Raw genomic sequence first — 13,145 nt, forward strand, 5'->3', positions numbered from 1 at the left:
GAAGAGAAAAATTATCACTGCAGAAAAAGAAAAAGAATGGGTAGTGTGAAAGACAGCACGCAAGTAATTCCGCTCACCCGCCAAGGTAGACTAGTCGTGATATCGCAACACAATCCCGCCCAGCTCCTCCCTTTTTGTATATTATAACTGTCCCTCATCTTCCAATTGACATCGGAGAATGGAAACTGGTCCCAAAAATTGACTAAATGCCCAAATATCGCCACGGGAGCCGCCACGGGAGCGCGGAAGAGAGTCCGAGTGGAGAGGGACTTGCGAGGGCTGGACCAGTCTCCGGCCATCTATATTGCTTCCTTAAGTTTTGGTCTTCCCACCAGAGCGGGGTCAATTCGGGAGCAGGAGCGAATGGGCTGTCAGAAATCGAGAGATGAGCGGAATTGGGGGGTTCGGATTGGAGAGAACTGGGGGGGTCTTAGGAGAGTGAGGCCTGATGGGAGGGAAAAAAGGCTTCCGGGATGGTCCAATGCCCAATGAATGACTCGTACCCCCTCGCCCTAGACAGGTCATGGCCCTCATGAAAGACTTCTCCGCCGGATGGAAGACTCTCCGGCGAGGGATATATAAAGCCTCATCTTTTCAGTCACCTTTCTTTCCTCTCCTTCTTCCTTTCTTAACTTTCCCAGCCCTGCTCTTCTTATTACCTCCTCGTCTTGACAAGATTGTTCCACTTTGATCCTACACCATTCGGTGGAAGTCAAACATATTTTATACTCACATACTTCCTTTGAGTGAGGAGCTTGCCTCTTCTGCCTACCTTACAGCCTGGTCCATCAACCATTGTCGTCTTGCATATCCTACCGACTTCGACTCTTCGAGCAATACATCTTATCACAATGGCGACTCAACACTATCAAGCTCCCCCCCTTCCTATCAATGTTCCCTCCAAGGCGCCGGCACCTGTCAATCTGTATCCTATCAGCCGTGTTTCAGGATCCCCACCAGATGTATCTGATACCAGCACGACGGCGGGTAGTCGCACATCCGCCGGCTTCAGCTACGGGTCTGGGAGCATCAGCGGCGATTACGAGTCGAGTTCTGCATCGTACTCTGGAGTCGATGTTGTCGATGTCTTGAGTGACCGCATGCAGAACGTGTTTGACCCCACGCCATTGGATAAAGGGCTGGCAAGACAGGCACAGGCGTGAGTAGCTACCGATAGCCTAACGAACGGAGGCCGCTCGTGACTCTGTTTGTTAAGCAGGGTCAATGCTTCCAGAGATTGGAGAGTAGAGTAGGTGTGCTAATGGGTAATGAAACCAGTTCCGGACAGCTGAATGCCAAACAACGTGAACTCCTTGAATTGCAAGCTCTCGCCCAGCGACGACTGCAAGGTGTACGTGCCAACTTCTCTGACGGCATCAAAGTAGCCCGGGAGACTAAGAGGGACCTGGAATGGACACAAAAACGAGTGAGGTGAGTTCTAACGCCTTTTCCACATCATTGAGCCCATGTATCCTGCTTTGATGAGACTCCGCTCCGCCGAGTGGAGGTCCGCTCTCCGCTGGTGGTTTTGTTCTTGGCAACACTGGCGCCTGACTAGCAGTGGCGCGAGATGTTGCGAGGCTGAATGTACGTTGCTGAGTTTGTTTGCGAAATACTGATGTGGCTTTCAAACTTAGTGCGTTGAAGGCAAAAGCTGAGGCTGTGCATCCCGACGAATACCGACGGGCGACGAAGAAGTATACTTATGACGACGATTACTGAACTTGTTGCAGGGGACAGTCGGTCATGTCCACCTTTTGTTTACTTTCTTCTTCGTTCTTGGCTATTGGGGGGATAATTTGTTTTAATGCGGTAACGACTTTCCGCGAAAATTGCTTCCAGAACTTGGGTCAGGTTTGTTTGCTTATTTCGTCATCGAGCTGTTTGGGAACCGTGAGCTTTATGGGATGGTATATATGGGGTCTTTCTCGCTTTCACAATGTTGTATATTTGGCGTTGTTTAACCGGTAGTGATATATTTGATGGAATGCACTCGGTGTTTTTCTTGAAATTTGAGTCGCTGTCGTTAACTTCACGGAGGAAATTAGGGAGCCCGCTCCCTCCTCCGATTCACGTGCGCCTAGGATACCAAACTCATGAAGATGGTCACATCACAAGATCACCCCCAACCCCGGTCATGTGAGTCCACTTGTGCGGGCGCCTGTAGGGGACTGTGGCACGGCCCCCTGGCACATTGCTGGTTGCATACCAGGGGTGGGAATACGTGCTCGCAAGGCAGCGGCGGCTCATATGAATGACAGGCTGAGATTGCAGAAATCCCATGACGAATTACTAACCTCACATCCTTCCCTAGATGGTGTCTCGGTTGCGCTGTTGGTCGTCGGCAGACTGCCTACCTCCCACTGTTCCGCCGACCCACTCCGCCAGCGGACATCTTGTCCGCCTTCGTCCGCTCCACCCTCCGGTTTAGTTCGGTTTCTCTTGCCGCTTTTGCGGGTCTGCGTGCAGCTCGAAGGAGCCAATGCCAGCGCTGGGTCTAGTACATTTTAGGGCCTTTGGGCAGCGAACCCCTGCGCCACACGTGGAATGTGTCCCCTGGGGGTTGGGCCGTTAATTTAAGCTCTTCTGGATGCATAGATGTAACATGATCGTGCTGTAGCTTATCTGCACCCCTGCTGTAAGAGGTATAGTTGGAGACACCGCGGTAATCAGCGGGTAGTAGTTAGTTGTATACAACAAGTAGTTCGCAGGGGTTCAAACTTCGTGTTCCGTACTAACTCGAAGAGGGTAACACCTTCCCTATGTAAGTGAAAGTATCTCAATTGAGGAGGGTACGTTGTAGTCACGGCTGGCTGTTGTGTGGGTGTGTGGGTGTGTTAAGAAAAAACCATGCAGGTAGGATGTTCTGAACAAGAAGAGAAATAGGGTTCATACCTTAGCCGTCAGGCTCCAATCAAATCAGCGTATCCAAAGATTGATTAAAGAATATCGTGCGTACCCCTGACGACGCACCCCGGGCAATCAGAACACGGATATTGTTCACGATAACAGAATAAAAGGATGAAAAGGAAGAGAAGAAGATGGATACAGAGAGGGGTCATTCCATAAGGACCTCTTACTTTGCTTTTATTTCACTAGTGTGAGCAGTAATTCGCGATCTTGCATCAACAGTGTTTCAGAATGGGGCAAAGGCTAGGTTCCCAGGTTTGGATGTCAGGAGAAAGTCCACCACAGCTAGTCCCCCTCAAAAAATCATAAGCGAAGTAAAATCTTAGGCTGGCAAATTCTTTGGCATTGCCGGAGAATTTCAAGGTTTTATCGTAAGTATGTAGAAACAAGTGCAGGCACTGTGTCGCATTAAAATGCGTGCCCTATCTGCCCAACCACGCGTCCTCTACTACTGATGATCAGTAATCTCCACAAGGAGGGTGTACGTTCCATTCTCAGGTAGCGGCATCTGTTGCAAGAACCACGCAGTTCAATCCTTGTATAAGTTACTCCTCAATATGATATTCCCTCCAGCAACGATGAAACGAGAGTAACTCGAGTGGCCCCAAACTAAGCAGGCACAGACACGATTGCGTTATAGAACCTGAGTCTGATGCCTCAATTAGCTTTGAATCTACTCAAGTCTTGCGATGTGCAACAAGTAAAGGAGCAACAGGGACGCGTGGCTGCAAGAGAAGGACTGACCAAAAGCGCGTAGTGAATTCCATCTTCACAGATGGGAGATCCTTCCAGGGATCCTCAATGAAGCAAGGCTGAAAGTATATAACACACATTGACTCCGAATCTTCAATGCCATTTGACAATTCAGTTAGGTCGTGGTCGGAGAGATGAGTTCCGTTCGGCGCTGTATACCCTCCTTGGTTAACAAGTTCCGAGCTCGGGGCCTGATGCTCCGTTAAGACGGGGGCGTCAAGCTCCACGTTGCGATACTTGTTTCGGTTTCCGGGCGCCCAATCTTCCAGGAGACTGTGTTCCTGCTGGGAGAACTGTTTCTTAAGGATGCGCTTTGGCGTGTAACGGGAAGGCATGGCGACGGTTTCGGTTACCTTAAGCCTTGTCTTGTCAGAGCTATAGTCTTGTCTTGTGTGGCAAGATGATGTTGACTTTAGACGGGTTTACGGTAAAAGAGAGGAATGTGTGGCTCGTTCGTTTGTTTGGGTGATGTTTGAGCTCCAGCTGATGGCGAGTGAATGTATGGAACACCATTACGCGGGAACACAGTAAGACTAACATTATATTAAGGTACTTCGTTTCCTTGCCAATCTCGCCAGGTACTAATACCATTCTACTACTTATGCAGGCAGATACTTGGGTATCCAACAACTAAAAGGATCTCCACTTTATCTGGAAATAAGCCATGTGAGAGAAAGAGAGGGCCCTAGTCGAAACTCCTCTCTTCTTCGATGGCCCTATCAATAACACGCACGAACCGTTCAACCTTGTCAGCATCCTGCCTGGCTGTCTCAATGCCCAACAGCACTTTTTTGACACCGACACCGATGACTTTTTCTTGAGGGGCCTTATCAGCCTGGTCGATACCCCCAATTGCTCCTAACACCTGGGCAATTTCCTGGTCATTAAACGTCTCCGACTGTTTCATGATGTACTCTAACTCGGCACACGTCATGACATTCGGGACCATGATATCAGAATTGAATGAGTTGTACACATCCAGCTGCTTCAGGACAGCTCTCTGGGTTGTAGTTGCTAGAACCAGCAATCGCCGCTCCTTGGTCGGCTGCTTTCTCAAAAAGACCATTAATGTCTGCAAAACAGTATTGCTAAACCGAGGTCCGATTGGGACCCAATCAATGATTCTTTCGATGTTATCGACGACGACCACACTGGTACGACTCTTGTAGGCGTCATCGAATATCTTGCTGATATATTGAACCTTGGCCATTTCGCTAAAGCCGACCATATCTTCAGGGCTGATCAGCTTGATGAAGGGGAAACCAGAGTCAATGGCAATCCGGGCTGCGAGCGCAGTCTTTCCTGATGCAGTTGGACCATGCAACAAGACGGAGAACAAAGGCGTCGATTCCCCAACTTGCTTCACAAAGAGCTGACCCTCTCTTAAGATTTCGTTAATCTGATCGGAGTAATGGATAATGCCGTACTGAATACGGCTCGAAAGTTCCTCCTCTGATACACCAAACGCAGGTTTAACTTCGTCAAGAGCATTGTGGAAGTCACCTCGGTTGACTTTCATGTTAACCACGTCATCGCTAATACCGGCCATTGTTCCAACCTTGACATGGCGGGAAAAGGCGAATGAAGATGCGGATTTGACAAGACCTGCAATCTCGGCACCCGAAAAGTTCTTGGTCATCAGTGCTAGCTCGGATAGATTCACATCCACATCCATCACGTTGTTGTCCCTCATCTTCTGGGTATGAATCTTGAGAATCTGAGCTCGGCCCTTCTCATCAGGGAGTGAGATTTCCATATGGACCTCAAGACGACCAGGTCGCAATAGCGCATCATCGATCATATCCTTCCTGTTGGTCATACCAATAAGGAGGATGTTGTTGAGTTGGTCGACACCATCGAGCTTTGATAGCAGTTGGTTCACCACACTATCACCTACGCCCGTGCCACCGCCTGCTCCGCTGCCACGCTGCTTACACACAGCATCCAGCTCATCGAAAATGATGATGTGAAGCCCACTTTCCTCGCCTTTCTCTTTGTACTCAGCTTCTGCATCTGCAAAAAGCTTTCGAATGTTTTCCTCTGACTGGCCAACGTATTTATTCAGCACTTCAGGACCGTTGATGATCTTTGGTTCCCTTGCGTTTAACATCTTGCCAATTTGCCGGGCAATCAACGTTTTACCAGTTCCTGGAGGGCCATAAAGCAGCATACCCTTTACATGCTGGATACCAAGCTTCTCAACTAAGCCTGGGGGGAAAATGCGAGACGCAAATGCACGACGAAAGATTGTGCTAAACTCTGCATCAAGACCTCCAATACCCATGTTCTCGAATTTGAAGTCGGGCTGGATAATAGAGTTCGCCGCTGGCCGACGGTTCGACGCTTTCAAATTGATTCCAGTGCGAGCATCCTTGAAAAAATTGATCTGAGAATGCCTCGTGAGTATTCCCCTGGCGCTGGGATCGGTCTCCACTTGACCGCTGGAGAGATCAGCTTTCTCGGAACTCAAATCGACACGTTGGACGGTTTTAACCGTTAGTATAAGAGGAATGCTTCTATGGTCCATCAAAATCTTCTGACCCGGGGCAAATATTTGGTTTTCAAAATTCTGTCCTAGTTAGCCTACCGCAATTTAGTTCGAAATTACTGAGGAGCTACCTTGACCACAACACTACCCAACTCGTCTTGGTCATAAGGAGTTTCGACCCTCTTCTTGCCGGCGAAACCTATTTCAATGTCCGTGGAACCGATATAAGCCTGCCCGCCTTGACTGAACGGATCGTAAATCTGTACGTTGACAGAGTCTGTGAATGCAACTCCAGCCCACGTCCGCTGAGGGTCCGACATGCTGATGTGACCCGGCGGGAAGCCATCATATGGGCGCGCGGAAAATACATAAAGATCGTTTACAAGAAGGAAAAGGTCGAGTCCATCGCGGGTGGGCGGGAAATCCTGCGGCGAAACTGCAACTCTAGACCACGTCAACCACCCGTCCCTCGAAAGCTTTGGAGCTGAACTTACAAGTTACCAAAGGTGTAATTGTTATCGGGGCTCTTCGCGGGGCGCAAGGTCCAGGTTCTCCCTGAGCTTCCCCCAACGGGGGCTCTCGGGGGCATTTGTGGCGGTTGACTAGGCCTTCCCACCGGTGCTCCATATCCCCTTGATATATTATAAACGTCAGTCATTACAGTGTCATAGTCGGGCGGATGAGGGCGGTATTCATACCCTACACCACCCGTAGGCGCAGGGTTAGTGTTGTATTCTCTTCGTGGATATGGAGGAGGTCCCTGGCCCGGGCTGGGGCTTGAATGACCGTCTTCGCGAGAGGGCCGGGAGCCGAAAGGCATAGAAAAGTTATTGCGGTTGAACATCTTGCTTCATATGATCGTGAATAGACTAGTGAAAGAGCGAAGCACGTATAACGAGATGTGATGACCGTCAGATAGTGAGATATTATGAAGTGAAGCTCTTATAAGCACACAGGTTAACGCTGCCGGCAGCTTTCACGTCAAAGGGAGACAAAGATACTAATCTGACCACCAGAGTATGTAGGTCTTAGGTCGCGAGTACTTCAATTAAGATAATTAGGGGAGATAATAGTGGGATGAAGAGAAGTGGCGGCGGGACAAAGCATGGGGACAGGCTGGACTCTATCATAGAGGCTGAGCTCCGTACCTCCTTGGTTCTCATTGGCTCTATCGGCCCGCCAACCTCCGTTTCTGCCGATGGTTCCTCTCCGCCTTCCTTATCGCTGTTTCTGCGATCAACAACGGCTTCTCACATGCTACGGAAGTTCAATAACGAGTAGTATTCTATTAATTTCACTCGAGATGCCTCTGTCAGTATTATCCTTACTATCTTGCTCTTTTGTGCTAACTGCCTCCAGTCACCTACTAGGTAAGAAGTCATGGAACGTCTACAACCCAGAGAACATTGCCCGCGTGCGTCGCGATGAGGCGCAGGCGCAGGCCCGAGAAGAGGAACAGGAGCGTCGTATGCAAGAAGTTGATGCCGAACGAAGAATACAAATACTCCGTGGCGAACAACCATCCACCCCGCCACCTCCCCCACGATCTCCGTCGCCAATCTCCCGACATGATAGAAAGAGTCATGCAGAGGACACTGTAAGGTTTAGAAAGAGAAGACGTTTAGCTGGCGAAAATGACACGGACCGCGATATTCGATTTGCTCGAGAGGATGCACAGACTGCGCTGGCGAAACGAGAGGAACTTGCTTCCGCTCGATCTAGTGATGCGCCGCTTTACGATAGTGCTGGCCATATTGACCTGTTCCCTTTCCAACCGTCACAAAAACATACGGAGAAGAACCCAGAAGCCGAAAAAGAATCAGCCGAGAGGGAAAAGGCATATGAAGACCAGTACACAATGCGCTTCTCGAATGCGGCGGGGTTCCGTCAATCTGTCGGCCAGAAACCTTGGTATTCAGCTTCAGGAATAGAAGCCATGGCTCCAGACTCCATTTCTGGGAAAGATGTCTGGGGGAATGAGGATCCTATGAGAAGGGAAAGGGAAAAGGCTCGGATAGATGCCAACGATCCACTTGCGGCGATGAAGAAAGGTGTTCGCCAGCTAAAGTCGGTTGAGCAAGAAAGGAGAAAGTGGGATCAAGAAAGGAGGCGAGAATTGGAAGCTTTTAAATTGGAAGAGAAACATAGGTCACGCCATCGCAGGCGAAGGTCAAGATCATCAGATAGTCTTGATAATTTTCAGCTCGATGCTTCACAGGATGGAGATCGAAGAGCAAATCGTCATCATCGCCATGGCCGTGACACAAGCCGAGATCGCTCGCGTAAGACAAAGTCTCATTCGGATGGACATTCGTACCGTCGTCACCATCGTCGTCGTCACCATCCTGATCGCAGCCGTAGTAAGAGTGACCATAACAGACGCACGCATCGAGAAACATACGACACAAGGCACAGATGAAGATTCGGACTGGAGGTTCTTTTCCTTCTTCTTTCCCGATCATTGCATCCTACACTTGCGATACCCGCCAAATGGCATATGAATGATTGGATTACTTTTCTAACAGCTGTCTATCAAATGAGACTTTCTATATGCTTTATAGTAGCAGAAAGAACGAATTAGGCCAAAAGGCGAGCAAAACTTTTTGGTCAAAGTCCCTCACTGCAAACTCCATTCCTGGGAGCCCTTTTCGCCCTCTTGAACATTCCATTCGATGGAGATGTCCAGAGACCGTGATTCCTTTGATTTCTTTTGGTAGCCAACTTTTCCCGTAATCGTCTGGCCTTTCTTCAAGGGCAGGGCACTCTTCTTTCCGTGGTCGATGAGGAGGATACCTTGTTGCCAATGAGTTTCTGGGCCATCAGGGCCAGTAGTGAAAGCAACAAAGCCCTTCTTTTGCATCTCCGAAGGGATGGCATCGTCCGAAATAGGGGAATCTCTGGACGGCATGAAGAATATGTCAAACCAGATAGCCCAGCCATCAAGCGAGTCAACGTCCTCATTCAAGGTAACCTGGAACTCCTTCAAGAAAGACAGTTCATCGACAGTGATTGTATGCAGTGGGAGTGGTAAGAAGACGGAAGAGTCTCCGGGGATAGTTGATGGTTGCACGCTACGGACAAGCGCTTCATCGTAGATACCCGTGAGCATGCTCCGCATGTTGAAACCGTAGACATCATTCCAAAACGAGATATGGGAGTCAATGAAGTCAGGGTCGGCAAAGGGAGCAATACGCAGTGTAGCATGCGACGGGACCATCAATCCTCCGGGTGCCAGATAACGGTCTCTAGCATAGATGACGGAATCAAACATGGCTTCAAACAGAAGACAATAACCCATCCATTCAGACACGATGATATCGACCTGAGGAACGGGCAGAGTGACTTCTTCAATCTTGCCACGGATGCATCTGAAAGCCAAAGCGTTAGTAACAAGGCGTTAGCGAACGAGTACTAGAAGTACGTACGTTATAACATCCCCAAAGCCATTCTCGTGAATGATCTCCTTTGCTCTATCAATGATGTTCGAGTTGTCCACCGAAATGACTTTCCGGGCACCTGCTTTGGCGCAGAACATTGACAGGATTCCTGTGCCGCATCCAACGTCCAGAACAACCTTATCCTTGAACAGATGCTTGTTCTCATAGATAAAGTCGCGGTAGCCATCAGTACGAATAGCGTCTTTCAGCATAGATTCGTGAATGCCTTTGAGAGAAGTATCCTGTCAGCAAGCGTATTTATTGAATATTTGCACGATGGGTAGGGCCAACATACCATTGTAAGAATAGGATGAGAAGTAGTCTGAATCAATTGCTTCGGCTTTGCTAGTAGATTTTTGGGCCGAGGAAGCAGCCGAGATAAGCTTTTCATCCTCCTTTGACAACTGCTCTTCCATCGACTTCTGGACGGCAATCCTGTATTCAGAGAACTGGCTCTGTAGACGTTCCAAGTCTTCTTGGAGTTCGGTTACACGCCTTTCTGCCTCAGTACCACCTGGAACCTCCGGGTCTTGGTCTTCGATGTCGTCCAAGCTATACAGAAGAGCATCATCCTCGAGCACGGGCTTCAGGTAGACCTCGTCTTCGAAGTTGGATTTGGAAGACACGTCAGGAGACAGATTTCCAGCTTTAACTTGAGAGCGAATATAGTTCACCAGCTTGATAGTACCCAGGAAATCTAGATCTGAAAGCGCAAGCAACGAAAAAGAGAGGACAAAAGGTTAGCCTATAAACCTTTTGTGATCGTTCAAACATAGATCAACCGGGCCTGAGCAGCGGAAGAAATACTCAAACGGTATAAACCAATTCAATCTATTAGGTACACACCGAGCTCTTTTTGTATTCTTCGCAGGTCAAAGTTGTACTTGTCTTTGGTCTCCTGTAGCATTGAAAGCACATCGGGATAAACTTTCTCGGAGAACAGGCCGACCACTGGCTGGGTCTCGTCGTCGGGCTCAACGTCCTCCCATCCTTCTTCATTGCTAATGTCAGAGTCCTCAGAATGTGTAGAGCAGGAATCATCATCCTTTGGGGGACGGTCAGAGGGAATTGAAACCGACATGGCGACAATTGCGGGGTAGGCAGACTGAAAAATTGGTGAGAATTGTAAACCACAAAGTTCAATTGAAGCTATAGAACCACAAATTCTAATTGGTTATTAAATCCTGTAAAAACTGCAGTAAAAACTGCTACTGAGGAGGTTTATGTTCTGAGAAGATTTCAGCAAAAGGACATGATTTTGTCAAAGAGGAAACCCAAGACCCCTCCTTACCCAAAAAAAAAAAAAAAAAAAAAAAAAAAAAAAAAAAAAAAGGCAAATTGGTTGCCCCGCCCGGAGAGTTTGGTACTTTGTTTATCCACATGACCGAGGGCCCAGATCTGCGATAAACGCCTGAGGCTTTCAGCTCCCCCGCCAACAATATCACCTATCACCGCCTTGCTGCCTCTCCCCTCCGTAAACACAAGAAATCCGTCATCGACAACAAGAGAGACTTTGGGACTTTTGAGATCAAGACCTGTTTATTAGGGCTCTCAATTCTGTTGACCTACCTTTCTTGCATGCGCTAGTCGATTGCTATCCTTCACTTTCATCCAGAGAGCTAGCCCCTCTGCTCTAAGAATGGCCTTCTTCTTCAATCGCGGCCGATCCCGACATCCTTCTGATATTGTCCGATCAATCAAGGATCAGTTGGTGAGGCTTCGTGAAGCTTCACCCACTGCTGCTAAGGTTGGCTAATTATCATTCTATTCTACCTCAATGTGTTCATTTCTAATAGATTGTGAACATGACCCTAAACTCACTGACGCTCCATACCGAATAGGTGGAAGATGAGCTGGCTAAACAACTTAGCCAGATGAAATTGATTGTTCAGGGAACTCAAGGTAAGTTTGTCGGAGAACGCAGCAATAATTGCCCCGAAGTAGATTGGAACTCGCTAATGAAAGCTGCCGACAGAAATCGAAGTGTCTCCCGAGCAAGTGCACGCGTTGGTTCAGGCTACTCTCCAAGAAGATTTGCTATACGAACTTGCGAGAAGTCTCTATATTCTACCCTTTGAAGCCCGAAAGGATACCCAGACCATATTTTCGCATATTCTCCGTTTCAAGCCCGGTAATCCAAACCAGGCCGATCCGCCAGTTATTTCCTATATTGTCCACAACCGACCAGAGGTCATTATCGAGCTATGCAAGGGCTACGAACATAGTCAAAGCGCAATGCCGTGCGGCACCATCCTGAGAGAAGCGTTAAAATTCGACGTCATTGCGGCGATCATCCTATATGACCAGTCAGAAGACGGGGAGCCGGCCATCAGACTCGGCGAAGTCCAGCCCGGTGTTCCACAAACCGGGAATGGGATTTTCTGGAATTTTTTCCACTGGATAGATAGAGGGACTTTTGAGTTAAGTGCGGATGCTTTCACAACTTTCAGAGTAAATCACTCTTTTCTCCATGTCTACCCTAGTCGCAGTGTGATAACAATCACTACAGGAGATTTTGACTCGACACAAATCCTTAGTAACGGGGTATTTGGCAACGAATTTTGACAGATTCTTCGACCAATTCAACAGTGTACTCGTTCAGTCTGACTCGTACGTCACCAAACGACAGAGCATCAAACTACTTGGGGAAATTCTGCTGGACCGTGCCAACTATAATGTGATGATGGCGTACGTTGAGAGCGGGGAAAATCTCAAGCTTTGCATGAAGTTGCTACGAGACGACCGAAAAATGGTTCAATATGAGGGGTTCCACGTGTTTAAGGTATGTGACTAGTAATTTTGATCATTTGAGTGGCGGTATTCTGATGGGGAATGAATGGGTTCAGGTGTTTGTCGCAAATCCGAATAAGTCTGTGGCGGTGCAACGCATTCTGATCAACAATCGAGACCGGCTCCTGAAATTCTTGCCTAGATTCTTGGAGGATCGCACCGATGATGATCAGTTTACTGATGAGAAAAGCTTCTTGGTCCGCCAAATTGAACTTTTACCCAAAGAACCTATTGATCCGACACGCTCGGCACGCGAGCCATCTCGGCCGGGTGTCAACACGGCCACTGTGGCTTAGTCGCAATGTGACTACGAGTTGAGCTTTCCTTTGCATTCATTTCTTCTGCACCTCGTCTTTGACTACCACTTGGGGTTTCAGGTGCAGCAGGACAATGTACGCTGGCCTGTACATTCTGCATTTTCCCCGTTCGCATGATGGCCTGCTGGTACCTGGTCTTCATAGAGTTGCAGTATTATTGGCGATTTGGGTGGAAGTGATGACGTTAGTACTCTGGGCGTTTTTAGCAATCAGAACTTATAGAGATGACACGGGAAATAGAAAACAAACGACGAAGAAGCAAAAAGAAAAGAATTGCATTAGTCGAAAAGAAAACAGGGCAGGTATCCAAACCTTGCATTTATATCGGATGTAAATACTCATAGTCCCAGGAGTGGATCAGCGTCAACAAGGGAAGAAGCAGGTGACAGTGAGGAATTGATTGTTGATTTGCAATAGTTAGGGATTTGAACTCTTTCATTCTGAAGCCAC

At 48.3% G+C, this 13,145-nt stretch overlaps 6 protein-coding genes across 6 annotated transcripts; 3 read left to right on the plus strand and 3 right to left on the minus strand.

The window, feature by feature from the left end:
- The first annotated feature begins 578 nt into the window (after positions 1 to 578).
- F9C07_2279118 (uncharacterized protein) lies at positions 579 to 2,013 on the plus strand. Its single transcript, XM_041288640.2, has 3 exons — positions 579 to 1,159; positions 1,279 to 1,431; positions 1,638 to 2,013. The coding sequence occupies exons 1-3, from the start codon at positions 852 to 854 to the stop codon at positions 1,720 to 1,722; spliced, it is 546 nt and encodes a 181-aa protein (XP_041141166.1). The 5' UTR covers positions 579 to 851; the 3' UTR covers positions 1,723 to 2,013.
- Positions 2,014 to 7,268, minus strand: F9C07_2136642 (vesicular-fusion protein sec18). Its single transcript, XM_071509146.1, has 4 exons — positions 6,646 to 7,268; positions 6,283 to 6,595; positions 3,655 to 6,232; positions 2,014 to 3,559 (listed from the first exon to the last, which is right to left on the minus strand). The coding sequence occupies exons 1-3, from the start codon at positions 6,993 to 6,995 to the stop codon at positions 4,349 to 4,351; spliced, it is 2,547 nt and encodes an 848-aa protein (XP_071365646.1). The 5' UTR covers positions 6,996 to 7,268; the 3' UTR covers positions 2,014 to 3,559; positions 3,655 to 4,348.
- F9C07_2101662 (uncharacterized protein) lies at positions 3,588 to 3,998 on the minus strand (the record flags this gene model as incomplete). Its single annotated transcript, XM_041284226.1, has 1 exon — positions 3,588 to 3,998. One exon carries the CDS (start codon positions 3,996 to 3,998, stop codon positions 3,588 to 3,590), a length of 411 nt encoding a protein of 136 aa, XP_041141165.1.
- Positions 7,269 to 10,669, minus strand: F9C07_2279122 (ribosomal protein arginine N-methytransferase rmt3; the record flags this gene model as incomplete). Its single annotated transcript, XM_041288632.2, has 4 exons — positions 7,269 to 9,519; positions 9,577 to 9,814; positions 9,884 to 10,291; positions 10,435 to 10,669. The coding sequence occupies 4 exons, from the start codon at positions 10,667 to 10,669 to the stop codon at positions 8,769 to 8,771; spliced, it is 1,632 nt and encodes a 543-aa protein (XP_041141162.1). The 3' UTR covers positions 7,269 to 8,768.
- On the plus strand, positions 7,455 to 8,652 carry F9C07_2227601 (uncharacterized protein; the record flags this gene model as incomplete). Its single annotated transcript, XM_071509804.1, has 3 exons — positions 7,455 to 7,462; positions 7,511 to 8,299; positions 8,355 to 8,652. The coding sequence occupies 3 exons, from the start codon at positions 7,455 to 7,457 to the stop codon at positions 8,650 to 8,652; spliced, it is 1,095 nt and encodes a 364-aa protein (XP_071365647.1).
- A 558-nt stretch (positions 10,670 to 11,227) lies between the features above and the next one.
- F9C07_753 (conidiophore development protein HymA) lies at positions 11,228 to 12,674 on the plus strand (the record flags this gene model as incomplete). The annotated part of the gene is made up of 5 exons (XM_071511646.1): positions 11,228 to 11,335; positions 11,430 to 11,490; positions 11,564 to 12,039; positions 12,098 to 12,370; positions 12,435 to 12,674. 5 exons carry the CDS (start codon positions 11,228 to 11,230, stop codon positions 12,672 to 12,674), a joined length of 1,158 nt encoding a protein of 385 aa, XP_071365648.1.
- Positions 12,675 to 13,145: the final 471 nt, after the last annotated feature.

This window comes from Aspergillus flavus, chromosome 1 (assembly GCF_009017415.1).
Source record: "Aspergillus flavus chromosome 1, complete sequence".
Classification (NCBI taxonomy): Eukaryota; Fungi; Ascomycota; class Eurotiomycetes; order Eurotiales; family Aspergillaceae; genus Aspergillus; species Aspergillus flavus.

Excerpts from the sequence above, each read along its gene's own strand:
- F9C07_2279118 (XM_041288640.2), top strand. The coding sequence starts at position 852 with ATGGCGACTCAACACTATCAAGCTCCCCCCCTTCCTATCAATGTTCCC. Across the intron at positions 1,160-1,278 it reads CTGGCAAGACAGGCACAGGC|TTCCGGACAGCTGAATGCCA; the intron begins GTGAGTAGCTAC and ends TAATGAAACCAG. Across the intron at positions 1,432-1,637 it reads TGGACACAAAAACGAGTGAG|TGCGTTGAAGGCAAAAGCTG; the intron begins GTGAGTTCTAAC and ends TTTCAAACTTAG.
- F9C07_2136642 (XM_071509146.1), bottom strand. The coding sequence starts at position 6,995 with ATGTTCAACCGCAATAACTTTTCTATGCCTTTCGGCTCCCGGCCCTCT. Across the intron at positions 6,596-6,645 it reads AATTACACCTTTGGTAACTT|AGTTGCAGTTTCGCCGCAGG; the intron begins GTAAGTTCAGCT and ends GACGTGGTCTAG. Across the intron at positions 6,233-6,282 it reads TGGGTAGTGTTGTGGTCAAG|AATTTTGAAAACCAAATATT; the intron begins GTAGCTCCTCAG and ends TAACTAGGACAG.